Here is a 16,640-nt window from a genome sequence, read left to right as displayed (position 1 = left end):
GAGAATGGTAAAGTGCCACCAAGTCCCACATATTCTGATTTTGTCTTTTTTGGAAGCAAGGCCCTTAACTCACCCTCTGTCAAGCTGTTAAGAGTGCCCAGAGCAGGTCCTAGCATGATGGATTCTGAACTGGCATGGGCACGCTGGGATCTGGGACAGCCCTTTCCTCAGGGCCGGCCAACCTTCCCACCGGGCCACATTCCTGGAGCGGTGGGCTCCATCGGGGGTCAGGGAAGGGGATGCCTGTTCCCTCTTCAGAAGCGTGGTTAAGTGTTCGAGATAATGGGGGTTGTAGAATTTGAAAAGCAGAGGCAGTTGTACAATTTAACTTTATATTTAGGTATTATTTTTAGAGTTTTAAAAATCTGTGGTGTTTTTGTAACACAGACTTCAAAGAAAATGCTACTGAATCTTGGCTGGTAGGAACGTGTAGACGGCAGCAGTTGATTTTCAGGGTGGGGCCATTACCCAGTGGAAGATGAAGTATCAGAATCTGGGCCTGCTGGGAAGGGCCGAGGCCGTTTGTGTGTTTACCCTAAAGGGGAAATTGATTTTTAAAAGTTTGAGAAACACAAGCTTAATATCAGAGTCGTCCTTGCTGGGCAAAGAGGAAGGTGCCGGAAGAGCTGGTTTTGTTGGCATCTGCCCCTCTGCCATGTTGTGCTGGAAAGGGACAGCTCGTCACACTGGGTGGGCGGGTGGGCGGGCTGGGCCGGCAGGTCTCACAGGTACAAGGCTGGCCTGCTGTGAACTTCCGTGTCTTTGGCCTGAGTTTGTGTGCGCTCAGCTGTAGACAGGATCTACCTGTGTTTCTAGAAGATCTGGAATGCCGAGCGACTGGAAGCTGAAGGGTGATCCCTCTTACCTGCCCCCGGACAGGACACGGCTGTGTCACGTCCGGGCCTGCAACCGGGCACGTTGTGTTCTGGGAGCTGGGGACTGCTGTTTATCAAGACCAGCGTCTCCTCGCGGTAGGCCAGTTGTTTCCTGGCTTGATGGCTTCCCTCTGCGTGCAGTTCGGTGCTTGCTAATAACCCGGGTAATATTTCATGTTTGACAGGTGCCCCTTTGACTCTGAGATGGGGCGGTGCCGTGTGGACCCACTTAGAGCTGTGGGCAGGTGCTCCAGCCTTCACCCGGCAGCACCCGTGGGGCTTAACAGAGCAGTTGTTCAATATAAAGTGCTTCCCCCACAGAGAAAGTAGCTCTGGATGGTTCTTGCCCAGTGCTCCTCCCTTCACACCCTCCCTCTCTTAATGTTAATTGGGCTCTGGGATTTTTCCAGATTGCTTTTAGAAAGAATAATGGGTTATGATTACAACTTCCTAACAAGGTCAAGTCACTAAATAGTTACCAGGTGCACCCAAGGTACCCAGCATAAAAGGATATGTAGAAACCATCTGATACGATCTTCGACCTAAAAATACAGCCATAGTTTGCATCTTTCTTTCCTGGTAGCGTTCGTTTGCTGAGTGTTTACCGTATGTCAGGCACTGTACAGGTGCTGTGCTTACGTTTATCTCCTGTAAGCCTGTAACACACGTGGGAAGTGGTCCCACTGGCCCCGTTTTGCCAGGGGAGGAGCTTTGCTGGAGACGCACGGCTGGTGTGGTGGGTGGCAGAAGCTGGACTCGGGTCCCACCTGGCCCGATCCCAGAGGCCCTGTCGCCGCGGTGCTGAACTGCCTCTCGCCTCCTGGAGTCCCGGAGGCCGCAGTGCGGAACTTGACTCTCAGAGCGGCCGTGTTCTTAGTTCTCAGGTGGTCGGGTGGTGCCGTGCGCGTGTTGAAGAGACGTCGTGAATGCCATTTCGTCATGGGTGGGGGCGGGGGCGGGGGGACCTGGGATCCAGGTTTTGTTGAATTTCTTGCATTTCACCACCCAAGGAGAAGCCCTTCTTATGTCCTCATCTGCTTCCGGATGTTTGGGAACTGGGGGAACGGGAGGGACCGTGTTTGCCGTGGCCAGCCCCCCGTGCACCCCACTCGAGTCCGCTGAAACCTGACGGACACCCGGTGAGAGAGGCCAGGAGCGTGCTTGGAAATAACCCCATCTCTGCGGGCTTGAGTGTAGCACCTGTCCCTCTCTCTTTTCTTACTGAAAATTGTGTCAACTCTGGAGAAATGGTACCGTACGGAAGTATATGGATTGTGTGTGTGTGATTTAGATGATACATCTAGGTGTGTCCAAGTAAAGAGACGGAATGCTCTCAGTGTCTCAGAAGACCTCTGCTTGCCCCTCCTGCCATCCGGACAGAGCCATCGTCCTGGGTGTTCTGGTACTCACTGCCTTCACGGTTTTGCCGTCTGGGTCCGCTCTCCCTCGCTGGGAGCAACCACCTTGAAACTCAGTGACTTCAACTGTTGGGAGTTTGTTACTTCTCCCAATGTTGGGGGTTGACTGGGCAGTTTCTTTTGTTCCATGAGGCGTTGAGGTCGTGCATGTGACCGTTTAATAGCTGGCCTGGAAGGTCCAGGAAAGTTCTCTCATACTGCCGTCAGCCAGGGCCTCCGAGTTCATCGTGTGCCTCTGGAGGCCCCTCCACGCGTCTTGTCTCTCCAGCAGGCACAGTCCCTACCTCTTGGTGAGAGTCATCACAGGGCCCCCACATGCAGTTGGAATCTTCTGGCACAGGGGGAGCGGTTGGTGGCCATCCTGAGAAGGGTGCCCACGCCGTCCGTCCGTGTCCGGTCGCTTAGTCGGGCCTGTTTGGAATCATGCTGCAGGCGCTCTCCAGGTCCCTTTTCATCCCCGAATGAATTCCTTGTGGGGCGGGCCGGGGCTGTACGTCCAGCCAGGTTGGTGGCTGTCCCCAGAGCCTGGGAAGTCGGCCCCGTTCCGCAGGGATAACCACAGAGCAGCTGGTGGCGTCCTGGGGAAGGTGCCCGAGTGCAGTGAGTGTTTGGAAGGTCAGGCCAGTTTCTTGAGTGGGCCAGTCGGGGGCCGGTTTGGGGCTTCATCTTCTCCATCTAACGTGAGGACTTTGTGGGCTCTGTTCTGTTTGCATTTTCTCTAGCTCGAAGCTCTTAGGGTCTTCTAGTAGTTTTCTCTAAGGCCCACCTTTATCGCTCGAAAGCAAGGAGAAAGAAGGCAGCAGGGGCCCCCACACTTTGGCCTGAGCGAAGGCATCGCAGAGCCGGCCAGCGGCTGGGGGAACCGCACTCGAGCACTGACGCTGGTGACCAGGGGCGGCTGGGCTGTTGCTCTTGTACCATTTCAGGTCTCTCCTCAGACGGTGACTCCGAGTGTGCACGGGGGTGGACAGCCCCCCGGGCCCGCGGGACCCACGCATGTGGCTGTGCGGCCCAGGCAGGCGCGGGGTCTCCATGCCCTCACCTCTTCCTGGAGCCTCTAAACCTGGCCGGATCGCGGTGGGGTCCTGTCTCTGTGGAGCGTAGAGGAAACAGGACCCAGTGGGAGGACTGCCGTGATCATTCTAGAGCATTTCATGCCACCTCTGGTGCCCCTGTTCTCGCTCAGCCCCTCTGAGGGAAGGGCCCGGCCAGCTGGCCCCTCACCTGCTTGCCACATCACCTTGAGGAGACAGGGGCTGGTGGAGCTTTCTAGCAGGCTGGGCCAGCTGGTGGAGGCAGCTGGGGGCCTCTGAGCCCCATCTGGGGGGGCGGGTTGTGGCCTGCCTGTGGGCACCCCCGCTGAGCCCGAGCCCCCACGGCTGCGCTCGCCCTCCCCGGGGCTGATGGCAGGACTGGGCTTGTGAGCCTGGCTTCTCGGGCGTATGGGCGCCGCCTTCTTTCTCTTCCGTCCTTGTCCTTCCCCCTCACACTCCCCGTTTCTTTCGCCGCTTCCTCTCTTATCCTCTCCCGTTGTCTCTCTTCCTTTTCTTTCTTTGATTTTGTCAGAACAGGTGCCCTTTAGGAGTGTTTCTCTGTTGGGACAGCTTTGGGACAGCTGCAGAGGACTCTGGAGACCCCCACACCCATGTTTGGGGAGGAGCCCACTTCTGGGCGGCAGCTGGCAGCGGAAGAGCGTGGTTAGCGTTGGGGAGGAGGCATTCCCCGTGGGCACTGCTGCTCTCCTGGGGGTGGGGGACACTGGGGGTACCGGGCCACCAGCCACCCTCTCCCAGGACCTTTACTGGCCCCCCCACAGCTTCTGAAATGAAAGCCCCTGCCCACCCCCCATGTCCAGCCCCAGGAGAGCCTGCTTCGTGCCCTTTCCCTGGAAGCTGAGGCCGTACGGCGGCACGATGGCTCCTCGTGGCTTTGGGTGCCCTGCCACCCCGGACTGATCGGCCCCTTCCACCCTGTTGGCCGGGAGTCTCTTCTCAGGTTTACTTTCGCAGAAAGTTAGGTCGTTCCAAGCTGGAGGGCGAGGGCCCTGGGACCAGCTCTGTGCCTCGGGGGTGGGTGGGGGGGTGGGGGTGGGGTGTCAGCTGATGCCCCCTGGTTGTTTGTGTACCTGGGAGACCCTTCCTCCCAGCTCAGTTTTCGGGTTGGCCGCTGGCGAAGGTGAGGGAGCTCCGAATGGGCTTACCCGGAAGCTGATGGAACATCTGCCCCCTAGGCCTCTGGTTGTCCTCCCTTCCGCTCTCCAGACCCGCTTCACCTGGGCCTCAGAGGACACAGGCGGCCACTGGTGACTGGGGCTCGGGGGCTGCCCGTGCTCCCACGCACTCACCCGTCTGCTCAAGTGCCTTTTTCTGTCGTGAGAGGACAGCTGTACGGGTGAGCTGGCCCAGGCCTCTCCTTGCCACCTGCCTTTGGGTCCACGTATGCCGGGCCTGGACTGAACTGCTTTCAGATGCTAGGCCTGAGTGCCCTGGCCCAGGTGTTCAACCCGCGGACTGGACGTTGGTTCTTGTCCATGTTCTCCAGAAACAGAAAGGTTTCTGGAGAAAGCAGACACCTTCCTTCCCCGCTTTTTCCAGAGATTAAAGACAGAGAAGGATGCCTTCACAGGTGTCGCGTGTCAGCCGTGGCCTTTGCTTTGGTGGCTCCCTGCTGCTGCTGCTGGCTGGCTGGCTTGGTTCCAGAGCGGGTTGCTCAGCGGATGCCGAAGGCCTCCCCTCTGGACTCCAGGGCTGGCTCCTGGCGCTTCCCTGCTGACTCGAGCTCCAGCCACTGGCACCGCGACGGAACGGAGAACCGAGGAGCCGTGGCTCTGTCCGGGAGCTTGTGTGTGGAGGCTGGGACCAAAGGACCGTCCTGGGGACGTCGGAGGGAGGGAAAGGGTGTTTCTGGGTCCCCAGCAACAGCTTCTCTGAACTCGTGGCTCGGAGGAAGGCTGGCACGTGGGGCGCACAGTCTGTTGCCATTGCCACATCCCCCCCTTACTCCTTGGAGCCCCGCCTGCCGCGCGGTGACTTCCCCCAGCTCCGCAAATACGCGGCCCCGCTTCTGAACGGTTTCCAGACACCACAGGGTGGGTGGGCTTTTGGTCCTTCGGGGCTGGTCTGCGCTGGCTAAGCCCCTCGTGTGGGGGCGTGGCTTTCCTCGCGGCTCCTCCGCCACGACCGACCGCCATACATGGTCACTGCGGCTGCAGCAGCACCGGTGACTCACCCCCACCCCCGGGAGGCTGATTTAACTGAACAGCAGGAGCCGGTGAGGGGCTGGGGGCTGGGAGCCCCAAAGTGTCCTTCTCCCCTGCCCGGAAACAGCCCGGGGGCAGCTCCGAGCAGACCCGGGCCTCAGATGCCGGGCCAGGGCACCGACAGCCCGGTCCTGGCGGATCAACGTGATGCGGTCCCAGGAGTGGGGCGTTGACTTTTATTTTGAAGTCGGGTCCTTCTTGAACGGAGGGCCCGCCGCTTTCCCTATAAAATGCCGGTCTTGAGACTGACTCTGGTGTGGTGCTGCTGGGGAGGAGAGGGCTGCTTTAGATACTTATTTAGTCACGGCCTGTGGTAGTTCGTGATTGTTGGGCACCGGGCCATGGAATTTTTCTGAGCATTTTCACTTGAGACTGTTACGGGATTTCCAGGCCTTTGTGTGAGGCCTCTGGCAGGGAAACTGCAGCCGGCCCAGCAGCTCTTGGGGTCAGGGCCAGAGCTATTCCTCCTCCGGGGACAGCCTGGAGACGGTTCTGGAGGCAGAGGACTTTATGTAGTTTCCTGAGCCTGTGAATCAGAGAGGGAGAGGGAGGGAGAGGGAGAGGGAGGGAGAGGGAGAGAGAGGTCCCTGTCTCCTGGACTTTGCCAGAGCCCTGTGGGTGCAGCGGGAGAGGGTCCGTTGCTGAAATGCCGGGTGATGAGACCTCTGTCACCTGTGCGTGGCAGAATGGGAAAAGTAAGAACAAAGTAGAAAGGTTTTCATCAGGCCAAATGTATCGAATTGAAAGATCTGTCCTTTTTTCTAAAATTATGTCATGCGTTGTTTTCATAAAAAAAATGTTAAACTGACCATGTCTTTTTCTTAAATGCTCACCGTAATCTGTGTTTTGTGTTTGTTTTTTGATTTTTTTTTTTTTTTAATGTTTGTTACCTGGCAGGCAGGACACAAAGGTGGCCGTTTTGTGTTGGTCCCTCCATGCTTGTGGTTGGGAACTTTGCTGGCCAGTAAACCCGGGGCTCTAGGAGCCTTGGCTTGCAGAGGAAGTCTGGAGCGATTTTACCCCTTGTGGATTTGTTTGAATTCTCCCCATCTCCCCCTCATTTCTCACCTGGGAACTTGGGGGGCGACCGTCAGGCTGGCTGGCCCCGTCTCTGTGCTAACGCAAAGGCCCTTTGGCTCTCCCCAGCCATGGACTTTCCCCAGCACAGCCAGCACGTCTTGGAGCAGCTGAACCAGCAGCGGCAGCTGGGGCTTCTGTGTGACTGCACTTTTGTGGTGGACGGTGTTGACTTCAAGGCCCACAAAGCAGTGCTGGCGGCCTGCAGCGAGTACTTCAAGATGCTCTTCGTGGACCAGAAGGATGTGGTGCACCTGGACATCAGTAACGCGGCAGGTACCCCGTTGGGTCCAGGGCCAGGCCCCGTGAGGGTCGGGGGCCGTGGCGGGCTCTGTGCCGCGCACGGCCCTCCCGGGAGCGGCCCCTCCGAGGCGTCGGGTGCACCAGGCCGCCCGCACGGGTGCTGCCACGAGCGTCTGGGCACCAAGTTCCTACCGCATTCTCGACCGGGAGCCGGGTGGTAAGAGGAGAACTGACGAGGGAGGGCTCACGATACACTCTCAGCCGGAGTGAAATAGGACAGGCTCGTCAAGAGGGACAGAGAACAGGTGGGCTCTCAGCCCCCGACCCGTTCCCATTGCTCAGTCGGTCCTGAACCCCCTACTCCAGTGCTAACTATGATGGAGACGGGAGGGGTGTCGGGAAACCTTGCAGTTGAGGAAGGAACGGGGCCTGGATTTGGCTCTGGCCCAGAACCGCGTGACGCGCCATGGGAAGGTCCGGGCAGAGTGCCGTGCCCCCATCTTACCGGTACGGAAGCTGAGACCCAGAGAGGTCAGGTGACTGGCCTGGAGGTCAGATACTTTGTGGCAGAGCCCTGAGGAAAGCCAGTGCCGAGACCCTCGTGTTGGGGCGCCCTCCAGTGGTAGGGTGCGGCGGCTGGCCGGAGCTTACCCCGGGGTGGGGCGCGGGGGTGGTGGTGTTCCCACTGCCGTCCTCTGTGCAGGGTAGAGGTTTACACCCTGGTCCTCCGTGCAGGGCGGGTGTTTTTCCTCTCGGTTCTCTGTTCACACCCTCTGTCCTTGGTGCAGGGTGGGCGTTCACCCCGCTGTCCCCCGTGCAGGGCGGCCGTCGTACCCCCTGCCCTGTGCGGGTGTGCTTCATCTCGGAGGCCGTCGTCTGGGCCGAGAACCCCCAGGCTGTCCGCCCACCCGCCAGCACGGGAGATGGGGGGACGGCGGCCCGCCACTCCACTCTTCCCAAATCCCTGGATCCTGCGACCGAGTGGAGTGGCAGAGCCGGCTGGAAAAGCCAGGCCCCGCGAGGTCCGTGATGGCTGGCTGTGTCCTTGGCAGGCCTCGGGCAGGTGCTGGAGTTTATGTACACGGCCAAGCTGAGCCTGAGCCCTGAGAACGTGGACGATGTGCTGGCTGTGGCCAGCTTCCTGCAGATGCAGGACATCGTCACAGCCTGCCACGCCCTCAAGTCCCTCGCCGAGCCCGCCGGCAGCCCCGGGGAGAATACGGTGGCCTCAGCCACGGAAGGTGAGGTTATGGCCAGGCTGTTCCTGAACACGTGGCTTTGGCTGGGGTGCTGTCTCTGACTCTCTGGGCCTCAGCGTCCTCGCCCGGCCCTGCCTGTGTCAAGGGGTGCTAGTCTCAGGAAGGCCTCCCGAGGGGCTTGTCGTCTGCCTACCCCTCCCCCCGCTTTACCCACTTTCCGTGTGCTCTGCTGCTGCAGAGGGCTGGGGGTGCGCTCGGCCCAGGCCCCTGCGCGTGGGGTCGTTCCTCCAGCAGCTCTCCCTGCTCGTGCCCTTCCCCCTGACACCAGGGGTGGGCCAGGCTCTCGTGGTACCCCTTGCGGAGAGCCCGTCTCCCTCCTGAGCACGGAGCTCTGATGGGCGGTATTGCTTTGCGTGTGAGGTCTGCTCCCTGACCAGGGCGGGAGCCCCCGCGGAAGCAGCAGCCGGGACTGTTTATTCTGTGCTCAGCCGGTGGCCTGGCATGGAGTGGGTGCCCGATGAGCAGTCTGGTCAGCCAATATGTAGGTGTCTCCCCAGGGAGGATCTGGAAGAGCCAGCAAGTTCCGGGCCACCTCACCCCTCCAGGCGGTGGGCGCGTGGTGGGAAATGGCAAGACTGTCCCGTTCCATCTCCAGGAGGAGACAAGAGAGCCAAAGAGGAAAAGGCGGCTGCTGCCGTGCTGAGCGAGCTGGACCCGGCCGGAAGCGGTCCACCCACGGGCCCAGACAGGGAGCCCAAGGAGGAGCGGGGCGGCCAGGCCGAGAGCACGGCCAGCGGTGAGTTGTGACGCCGAGTCTGTCACCTCCCCCCGGCAGCCTGGGCCCTGGGGCAGTGAGCGGCCTCCTGGGGGGGGGGGGGGCCTCCTGGGGCTGGGAGAGCCGTTCACTCCAAGGCACCTGCTGCAGCGAGAGCACGGGCACAAGTAGCCTGAGTTTGGACGTGCGGCCCCCCCCCCCCCCCCCCCCCCCCCCCCCCCCCCCGCCCCGCGCCGGGCCACAGCCACTCCCCGGGGTCCCCGGGGGCCTGGTCCAGGGGAGCCATCTGGCTGCCAGAGGGAGGGTCCTCACGCAGCCTCGGTGTTCCCACACCCCACGCAGGTGCCGAGCAGACAGAGAAGGCCGACGCCCCCCGGGAGCCGCCCTCCGTGGAGCCCAAGCCCGACCCCACGAGCAGCATGGCCGCTGCGGAGGCCGAGGCCGCCTTGTCGGACGGCTCGGAGCAAGGTGCCCTGCCACCGGCCCGGCCGGGCGGCCGTCGCTCACGCGTCCCCCCCGGGCCCCTTCCCCGACCCCCCCAGCCCCCAAGCTGATCCCGCTCTGACTCAGGCTGTAGCTTCGGCCGAGGCCGTCTTGCCACGGTCAACTCCTGACCGCTGTCTCGGTCGTGCACCCCGGCCGGGCTTCTCTCGGCGCGGACGTGTTCCTGACGCAGCCTCGGCGTGGCCGCGGCGTCCCGGCCGCCCCCCGCACCCGCTGTGCCGCCAGCCCGGCTTCCCCGGGGGCGGAGGCCCGGTCCCACCTCCCGGCAGCGAGCGGCCTGCTCCGCAGTGTCCTCTGCCCTCTCCCCGGCCGGCACCGGGGCCGCTTGTCTGTGGTGGCCACGCCGAGCTGGCCCCTGCAGGGGACTCGCGCGCACAGGGAGGGCTGCGGAGACGAGCCCTCGGCCTTCGCTGGCTCCGAGGTCCCTTCCGGCCCTCCCGAGCGCCTCAGTGCCCACCCTTCTCCGGCAGAAATGGAGGTGGAGCCGGCCAGGAAAGGAGAAGAGCAGGAGGACGAAGGCGCAGCGGCCGCCGAGGTCAAGGAAGAGGGGCCGCCGCTGGAGAAGGGGGAGCCCCCCGAGGAGAGCGAGGAGTCTGCCAGCACGGACTCGGGCCAGGAGCTGGGCACCGAGGCCCGGGGCCCGCGCTCGGGCACCTACGGCGACCGCACCGAGTCCAAGGCCTACGGCTCGGTCATCCACAAGTGCGAGGTGCGGCCCTCCCCTCGCTCCCCCCCCCCTCCCCTCCCCCCTCGCGGCCCCGCAGTCCCTGATGCCCGCCCCCCGCTGCGCCCTGCAGGACTGCGGGAAGGAGTTCACGCACACGGGCAACTTCAAGCGGCACATCCGCATCCACACGGGCGAGAAGCCCTTCTCGTGCCGGGAGTGCAGCAAGGCCTTCTCGGACCCGGCCGCCTGCAAGGCCCACGAGAAGACGCACAGGTACGCCGCCCCCCCCGGCCCCCGCAGGGCCCCGGCCTCTGGGCGCCCAGCGACCGTCCCCTCTCCCTGTCGCCCCGTGCCCCCCAGCCCGCTGAAGCCGTACGGCTGCGAGGAGTGCGGCAAGAGCTACCGGCTCATCAGCCTGCTGAACCTGCACAAGAAGCGGCACTCGGGCGAGGCGCGCTACCGCTGCGGGGACTGCGGCAAGCTGTTCACCACGTCGGGCAACCTGAAGCGCCACCAGCTGGTGCACAGCGGCGAGAAGCCCTACCAGTGCGACTACTGCGGCCGCTCCTTCTCCGACCCCACCTCCAAGATGCGCCACCTGGAGACCCACGACACCGACAAGGAGCACAAGTGCCCGCACTGTGACAAGAAGTTCAACCAGGTGCGTGCCGACGGAGCGGCCAGGAGGGCCGGCCGCGCCGGGGACCGAAGCAGACGGGGCCCCGCCCCGGCGAAGCTCTGACCGCTCTGCCGCAGAATCTGGGGCGGGAGGTGGTGGCTCGGGCCCCAAAGACCCGGGGCGGGGGCGGGGGTGGTTTTCCCTTTTCGCCTCCGGGACCTGGAACGTTCCACGGGCCTCGAGGAAGGACGGAGTGGTCCGCGGGCCCGGGAGAGGGCCGAGAATCCCTTGTTCGCCGGCGGGAGGGGTGGCCGAGGCCGGTTGCGCGGGGTGGCCCCCTCTGACCCCTGCCCGGGCGCAGGTGGGGAATCTGAAGGCCCACCTGAAGATCCACATCGCGGACGGGCCCCTCAAGTGCCGAGAGTGTGGGAAGCAGTTCACCACCTCAGGTAGGGCCGGGGCTGCCCCGGCTGCCCTCGCGTCACGCCCCTCCGCTCCTTGCCACCCCCCCCCCCCCCCCCCCACCGGCGCTCACGCGGGCCCTCCTGCATCCCGCCGCAGGGAACCTCAAGCGGCACCTCCGGATCCACAGCGGGGAGAAGCCCTACGTGTGCATCCACTGCCAGCGGCAGTTCGCGGACCCCGGCGCCCTGCAGCGGCACGTCCGCATCCACACAGGTGGCCGGGCCGGGCCGGGCCGGGCGGCGGGCGCCTGGAGGCTGGGGAAGGCGCTCGGGGAGGAGCGGGCGCCGACACCTTCTCCCGTCGCCTCCCCCCGTCCCCAGGCGAGAAGCCGTGCCAGTGCGTGATGTGCGGCAAGGCCTTCACCCAGGCCAGCTCCCTCATCGCGCACGTGCGCCAGCACACCGGCGAGAAGCCCTACGTCTGCGAGCGCTGCGGCAAGAGGTCCTGCCCCGCCCGCCCGCCCGCCCGTCCCTCCCATGCCCGGCGCCCTGCACGGTGAAGGGGGTCAGGAAGCGAACCTAGAGCTCAGCTGGGAACTGGGTGGACGGCTGCCCGGCCCCGGGCCTCGGCTCCGGTCTCGCGGCCACGCCCGAGACGCCTGCCCGGCTCCCCCCGGCTCCCCCGCCATCCTGGGCCCTGGCTTGTGCAGCTCGGTGCAAGCCCCCTCCCTCTGCGGCCCCGCAGGTTCGTCCAGTCCAGCCAGTTGGCCAATCACATCCGCCACCATGACAACATCCGCCCTCACAAGTGCAGTGTGTGCAGCAAGGCCTTCGTGAACGTGGGGGACCTGTCCAAGCACATCATCATCCACACTGGTGAGCCCGTGCCCACTTGCCTGTCTGTCCCTGTGGGGGGGCGGGGGGGTGCGGGGGGGCGGGGGCGGTGGGAAGGGAGGGCCCTCCGGATCCCAGCCTTGGGCACTGGCCCTTGCTGCAGTTCAAAGGAGGACCCCGTTGAGAGTTTCTAGAAGGCGCAGTGGCCACTGGACGCTTCTGTGCAGCCCTGGTGGCTGCCCCAGAGCACTCGCTACTGGAAAAGACGGGGCTCTGGGGCAGCTGGAGGCCACTGAGGTCCTCCCCCCCCCGCCCCCCCCCTCCCAACGGCAGGCGAGAACCTTGCCTCCCCCCTCAGGAGAGAAGCCCTACCTGTGTGACAAGTGCGGTCGTGGCTTCAACCGCGTGGACAACCTGCGCTCCCACGTGAAGACCGTGCACCAGGGCAAGGCGGGCATCAAAATCCTGGAGCCAGAGGAGGGCGGGGAGGTCAGCGTGGTCACCGTGGATGACATGGTCACGCTGGCCACCGAAGCGCTGGCGGCAACCGCTGTCACTCAGCTCACAGGTGCGGGCCGCGGGCAGCAGGGGCTGGTCGCGGGCAGCCGGCCTCTGGGGTGGTGGCGACGGGCAGGTGCCTTTGGCCTTAGGCCCCTTGGACTTTGCCCACAGTGGTGCCAGTGGGGGCCGCGGTGACCGCCGACGAGACGGAGGTCCTCAAGGCCGAGATCAGCAAAGCTGTGAAGCAAGTCCAGGAGGAAGGTGAGGGGGCCGCCCGGGGCGTGAACACCTGTGAACCCCCGAGGGTTCTCCCCATCCTGACCGCAGCCCTCCGCCTCCCACAGACCCCAACACCCACATCCTCTATGCCTGCGACTCCTGTGGGGACAAGTTCCTGGACGCTAACAGCCTCGCCCAGCACGTGCGGATCCACACGGCCCAGGCGCTGGTCATGTTCCAGACGGACGCGGACTTCTACCAGCAGTACGGGCCGGGCGGCACGTGGCCGGCCGGGCAGGTGCTGCAGGCCGGGGAGCTGGTCTTCCGCCCTCGGGACGGGGCCGACGGCCAGCCTGCTCTGGCGGAGACGCCCCCCACCGGCCCTGAATGTCCACCGCCTGCTGAGTGAGCAGGCGTCTCTCCTCTGACTGTTTATTTAAGGATGGACGGCACCCTAGATCTGAGAGGGGTGGCCCCGTTCCCTAGAGAATAAATTGGATTATTTTCTAACGCTGCCTATAGCTCCCTGTGGGGTTGGGGGCGGGGGCTGCCAGAGCCGGGCCGACGCTCCACCCGGGGAGCTTCTGGGCCAAGCCAGGCTGTCCCTCGTGCAGAAGGGGACCGGTGCCTCCGGACCGGTCGAGAGAAGAGCTGGCTTCCTGGTCCTCGGTTGGGGTGTGGGCGGCACGCCCGGGGCCGGACAGACGGTGGCTCCACGCACCCCCATCCCCCCTCGGCCGGTCTCCTCCTCGGGCTTCTCACCCGTTCGGCTTCGGGACCCGAGCTCCCCGCCCCCGCCCCCGCCACGGAGCGCAGCTGTGAGCCTGCTCCCCCTGTGCCCCGCTGGGTTGGCTTAACCAGGATCCGGGCAACCCACAGAGCCCCGCTCAGAAGCCCACTGAGCCAGAGCAGCAAGGTAGGCAGAGAGCCAGGCCCAGCGGCCACCGTTCGTTGGGCTTGGGGAAGCAGGCGGGCCCCGCCCTCACCCCACGGGATCGAGGCCGAGCTAAGTGCCATCTTTGGGGAACATCCGTTCGCCGTGCATCGGAGGGAGTCTACGAACCAGGCTCTGGGCCCGGAGCCGCGTGGGCCGGGGGCTTTGTCGGGGGTGGGGGGCACCGCGAGCGCCGCCGTCGGCGGGAGACGTGATGCCGTCTCTGCCCCGTGTCCACAGTTGGCTCCCGGCAGCCGTGGTCCCTCCCTCAGAGACGGCACCACCCCCTCAGCAAAAGCCCAGGCCCGTTACGAGCCCCGCGACCGTCCCACGTGAGACCCCGAGTCTGTGGTCCCCGTGTTCCTGTCGCCCCATCCTCCTTTCGGGCTGTGCCGCCTCGGGGCCAGCCTGCTCCAGACCTGGAGGAGGAAGGGGCGAGAGACAGACACCAAAGTTTGCTTGAGGGGTTTCTGAGTTTGCATGGGCCGGGGGCGGGGGGGGGGGGGGGGGGTAGTTTGTTTTTCCCGTATCCAACTTTGAAGTGCCTTCCGCGTTACCCAAGAACAAGGAAGTTCGGTCTGTGACAGAAATCTCTTTTGTATAAAACAAAACGATGCTTGGGGAGGATTAAGTGGCAGAAAAGAGACAGGTCCCATATAGACTTGGGGAGGGAAACAAGTGGGACGAGGGCTAGCTGTTCCCATAAGCAAAGGACCCTCGGTCCTCCCACCCAAGTGACCATCACATTCACACTGGACGTGTTTTGTATTTTTTAATAAAGTTTGTAATCCAATGGACACACAAAACAAAACTGCGCTGAGAAAACCAGTTTCATAAATTAATAAGTGTTAGGAAGTTGGGGGGAGAGGTCAAGGTAACAGGAAGAGGGGAAGCCAGTCTTTTTTGTACAGTCTTTTTGTGTGTGTGACACTTCAAATCGCGGGGGCCGGGCCCGTGCTGTAACGAAGCGCACTTATACAAATGAGTGACAATACAAAGTCTGAGTATGAAAATAAGATTTTCTCTGAAAACACATTTTTGGCACAGATTAAAAAAAATGTATGTCAGGGGAATTTGATTTTTTTTAAGTCAGTATTATATATATTTATATATATTATATATTTATATATACACACATCCCAAGTTCTGCATATCCCACCAAGAAAGAAAATCTTTCTGTTTGCTCTTTTTTGATTGTAAACTGTACATCCGGGTGAATCACAGATGGTGGCAGCAGGAGAATTAAGAAAGGTGACACATCCAAATGAGCAAGGGGAAGGGCGGGGTGGGGACCAAACAACCCAGTGAAATGTTCCTTGACCCCGGCGTTTCAGCAGAAGCCTGAAGTCCCGCGTTAGAGTCCTCGATGCGTGTTCAGGGACACCCAGACATCCGGAGTGTCACAGCCCGTCTTCACTGTGCAAAAGTCCAAGTCACTAATTTAGTGCAAAGGCAGTTCTGTTTTGTTTCTTAAAAACAAAAACAACAAAAAATTCATTCCACTGCCCAGTTCCTTTTCTCCAAGAGGAGGAGGGAAACCCAGCCCCAAGGTGCCTGCAGAGTCCATCGGTTGGTGGTCCGTCCTTGGGCTAAATGTCATGTAAACATACAAGTAGCAGCACCACTGCCCAGAGGGGTCTGTCCGACTGAGCCGGGTGGGCGGGCTCGAGGGCGAGGCTGGCATCTGGCAGTGGAGTACGTCCCCTGCGGCAGCTTCTTCCTCCACTTGACCGGGTTGTCCTGTGTTTACTCTTTTGCTGCAGAGCCTCGGGGAAATACACCGAGCGGTGGCTGTTCAGTGGCTCACACAGAGGCAATGACAATCATGAGGTGGGGAGAGATATTGGAGATGCTGGCGAGCAGGTCAGGGGCCAGACGGGACAGGTGGCTCTCCGAGAACTCACAGGGCGGGAAGATCTGTAGCACATAGGCGGGCTGGAGAAGAGGACGAGAGAGGGAGAAAAGTGGGATCCCCCGCCTCCGCATCGGTCACCCCACTACCGCTCTTCCAACCACTCCCGACTGGGGGCCCCGATGGGGCCCAACACGGAGCTGGGGGGGGAGTCCCGTTTCCCGGGGAACTAACGTCTCCGTGACTTTGTCCAGCAGATGAAACTTACAAGGTGTCAGAAAAACTAACACGAACTAAACTATCCTCCCGGGAACCTCTTGCACAGCATTAGGCTAAGAACCTCCGCCGTCTCAGCTGTTCTTGGGTCGTCTCCGGGAGGGGCAAGGACGGCCCCTCGTCTACACTCTGCTTGCCTGTTGCCTCTATCCAGATTGCCCTGTGCCCGCCTCCGGACTATTCTGGTCGGCACTGGTAACCAAGCCACCAGCTTAGATCGGCCCCACACACGTGTGCCCCGAGCGAGGACACCAGGCTGACCTGATTGGAGCCGGGGTTGGGAACGTTGATGATCCCTGCCGCCTGCTTGGCCTGCAGATAGGTGATGAAGGCCGCCTTGAGGGACTCAGTTTGGCTCACGACATCCTCTTGGTCACGGCCACAGGGCAGAGCCAGCAGCAGACAGTAATCTGTCTCCACCTGTGGCAGAAGCGTAGCCGTCAGTGACCAGGGGCCTCCCCCGGAGACAGCAGCCCAGGTAGAGGCTTGTCCAACCCAGGGGTTCAGCTCCTGCGTCCACAAAAGGCCCCCTTTCTGAGGTGACCTTCAAGTCTACCCTATTTTTTGACTGAAAAAAAAAAAAAAAAAGTTTCTGAATCTAGAGGCATTTTACCGCCCCCCCCCTCCCCCCCCATCGGAGACCGAACACAGCAGGAATGCCACTACCACGGCCAGCCGGGGAGACAGGCAGGTGGGGGCGCCCCACGTCCTCCCTCGCGGGCAGGGCAGTTCCTTGCCTGGGCCCTGAGACTTACCGTCATCCTCCGGGCAACCCCTTCCAGCTGGGAGGTCTCCAGCCGCATCCTCTGGGCAATCCTCAGCGGGGGGCCTCCTTCAGAAAGCGGCAGAGACCGATGCGCCAGGACGTTGTTGCCGGAGACAAAGTGGAGCTGCACGGCAGCCGTGTCGTTCTTGAGGGCCAGTAGGCCCTGCCACACAATGGGGTACTTCTGCTCTCGGGGAGACAGACAGGAAGTGAGCGCA

General features: G+C 62.4%; 2 protein-coding genes across 4 annotated transcripts in view; one reads left to right on the top strand and one right to left on the bottom strand.

The window, feature by feature from the left end:
* ZBTB17 (zinc finger and BTB domain containing 17) overlaps nucleotides 1–13,104 on the top strand; it is a 33,175-nt gene extending 20,071 nt beyond the window's left edge. Inside the window, exons 3-16 of the mRNA XM_042996196.1 lie at nucleotides 6,699–6,905; nucleotides 7,925–8,113; nucleotides 8,727–8,867; nucleotides 9,189–9,314; nucleotides 9,821–10,059; nucleotides 10,148–10,290; nucleotides 10,378–10,678; nucleotides 10,998–11,085; nucleotides 11,198–11,314; nucleotides 11,422–11,542; nucleotides 11,786–11,916; nucleotides 12,233–12,442; nucleotides 12,547–12,636; nucleotides 12,720–13,104. Of these exons, the coding sequence (XP_042852130.1) occupies nucleotides 6,701–6,905; nucleotides 7,925–8,113; nucleotides 8,727–8,867; nucleotides 9,189–9,314; nucleotides 9,821–10,059; nucleotides 10,148–10,290; nucleotides 10,378–10,678; nucleotides 10,998–11,085; nucleotides 11,198–11,314; nucleotides 11,422–11,542; nucleotides 11,786–11,916; nucleotides 12,233–12,442; nucleotides 12,547–12,636; nucleotides 12,720–13,003 (2,385 nt within the window). The 5' untranslated portion in view covers nucleotides 6,699–6,700 and the 3' untranslated portion in view covers nucleotides 13,004–13,104. The remainder of the gene's footprint in view (nucleotides 1–6,698; nucleotides 6,906–7,924; nucleotides 8,114–8,726; nucleotides 8,868–9,188; nucleotides 9,315–9,820; nucleotides 10,060–10,147; nucleotides 10,291–10,377; nucleotides 10,679–10,997; nucleotides 11,086–11,197; nucleotides 11,315–11,421; nucleotides 11,543–11,785; nucleotides 11,917–12,232; nucleotides 12,443–12,546; nucleotides 12,637–12,719) is intronic.
* Nucleotides 13,105–14,287: 1,183 nt separating this feature from the next.
* SPEN (spen family transcriptional repressor) overlaps nucleotides 14,288–16,640 on the bottom strand; it is an 89,811-nt gene continuing 87,458 nt past the window's right edge. For all 3 annotated transcript variants that reach the window (XM_042996506.1, XM_042996508.1, XM_042996507.1), the window contains 3 exons: nucleotides 16,412–16,606; nucleotides 15,918–16,076; nucleotides 14,288–15,463 (listed from right to left, as the gene is read on the bottom strand). In XM_042996506.1, coding sequence (XP_042852440.1) covers nucleotides 15,332–15,463; nucleotides 15,918–16,076; nucleotides 16,412–16,606 — 486 coding nt within the window. In that variant the 3' untranslated portion in view covers nucleotides 14,288–15,331. The remainder of the gene's footprint in view (nucleotides 15,464–15,917; nucleotides 16,077–16,411; nucleotides 16,607–16,640) is intronic.

The sequence above is a fragment of the Panthera tigris genome, chromosome C1 (genome assembly GCF_018350195.1).
Source record: "Panthera tigris isolate Pti1 chromosome C1, P.tigris_Pti1_mat1.1, whole genome shotgun sequence".
NCBI classification, from domain to species: Eukaryota; Metazoa; Chordata; class Mammalia; order Carnivora; family Felidae; genus Panthera; species Panthera tigris.
Note: the sequence above shows the minus strand (reverse complement) of the source record. Positions and strands in the feature narration are given on the sequence as shown.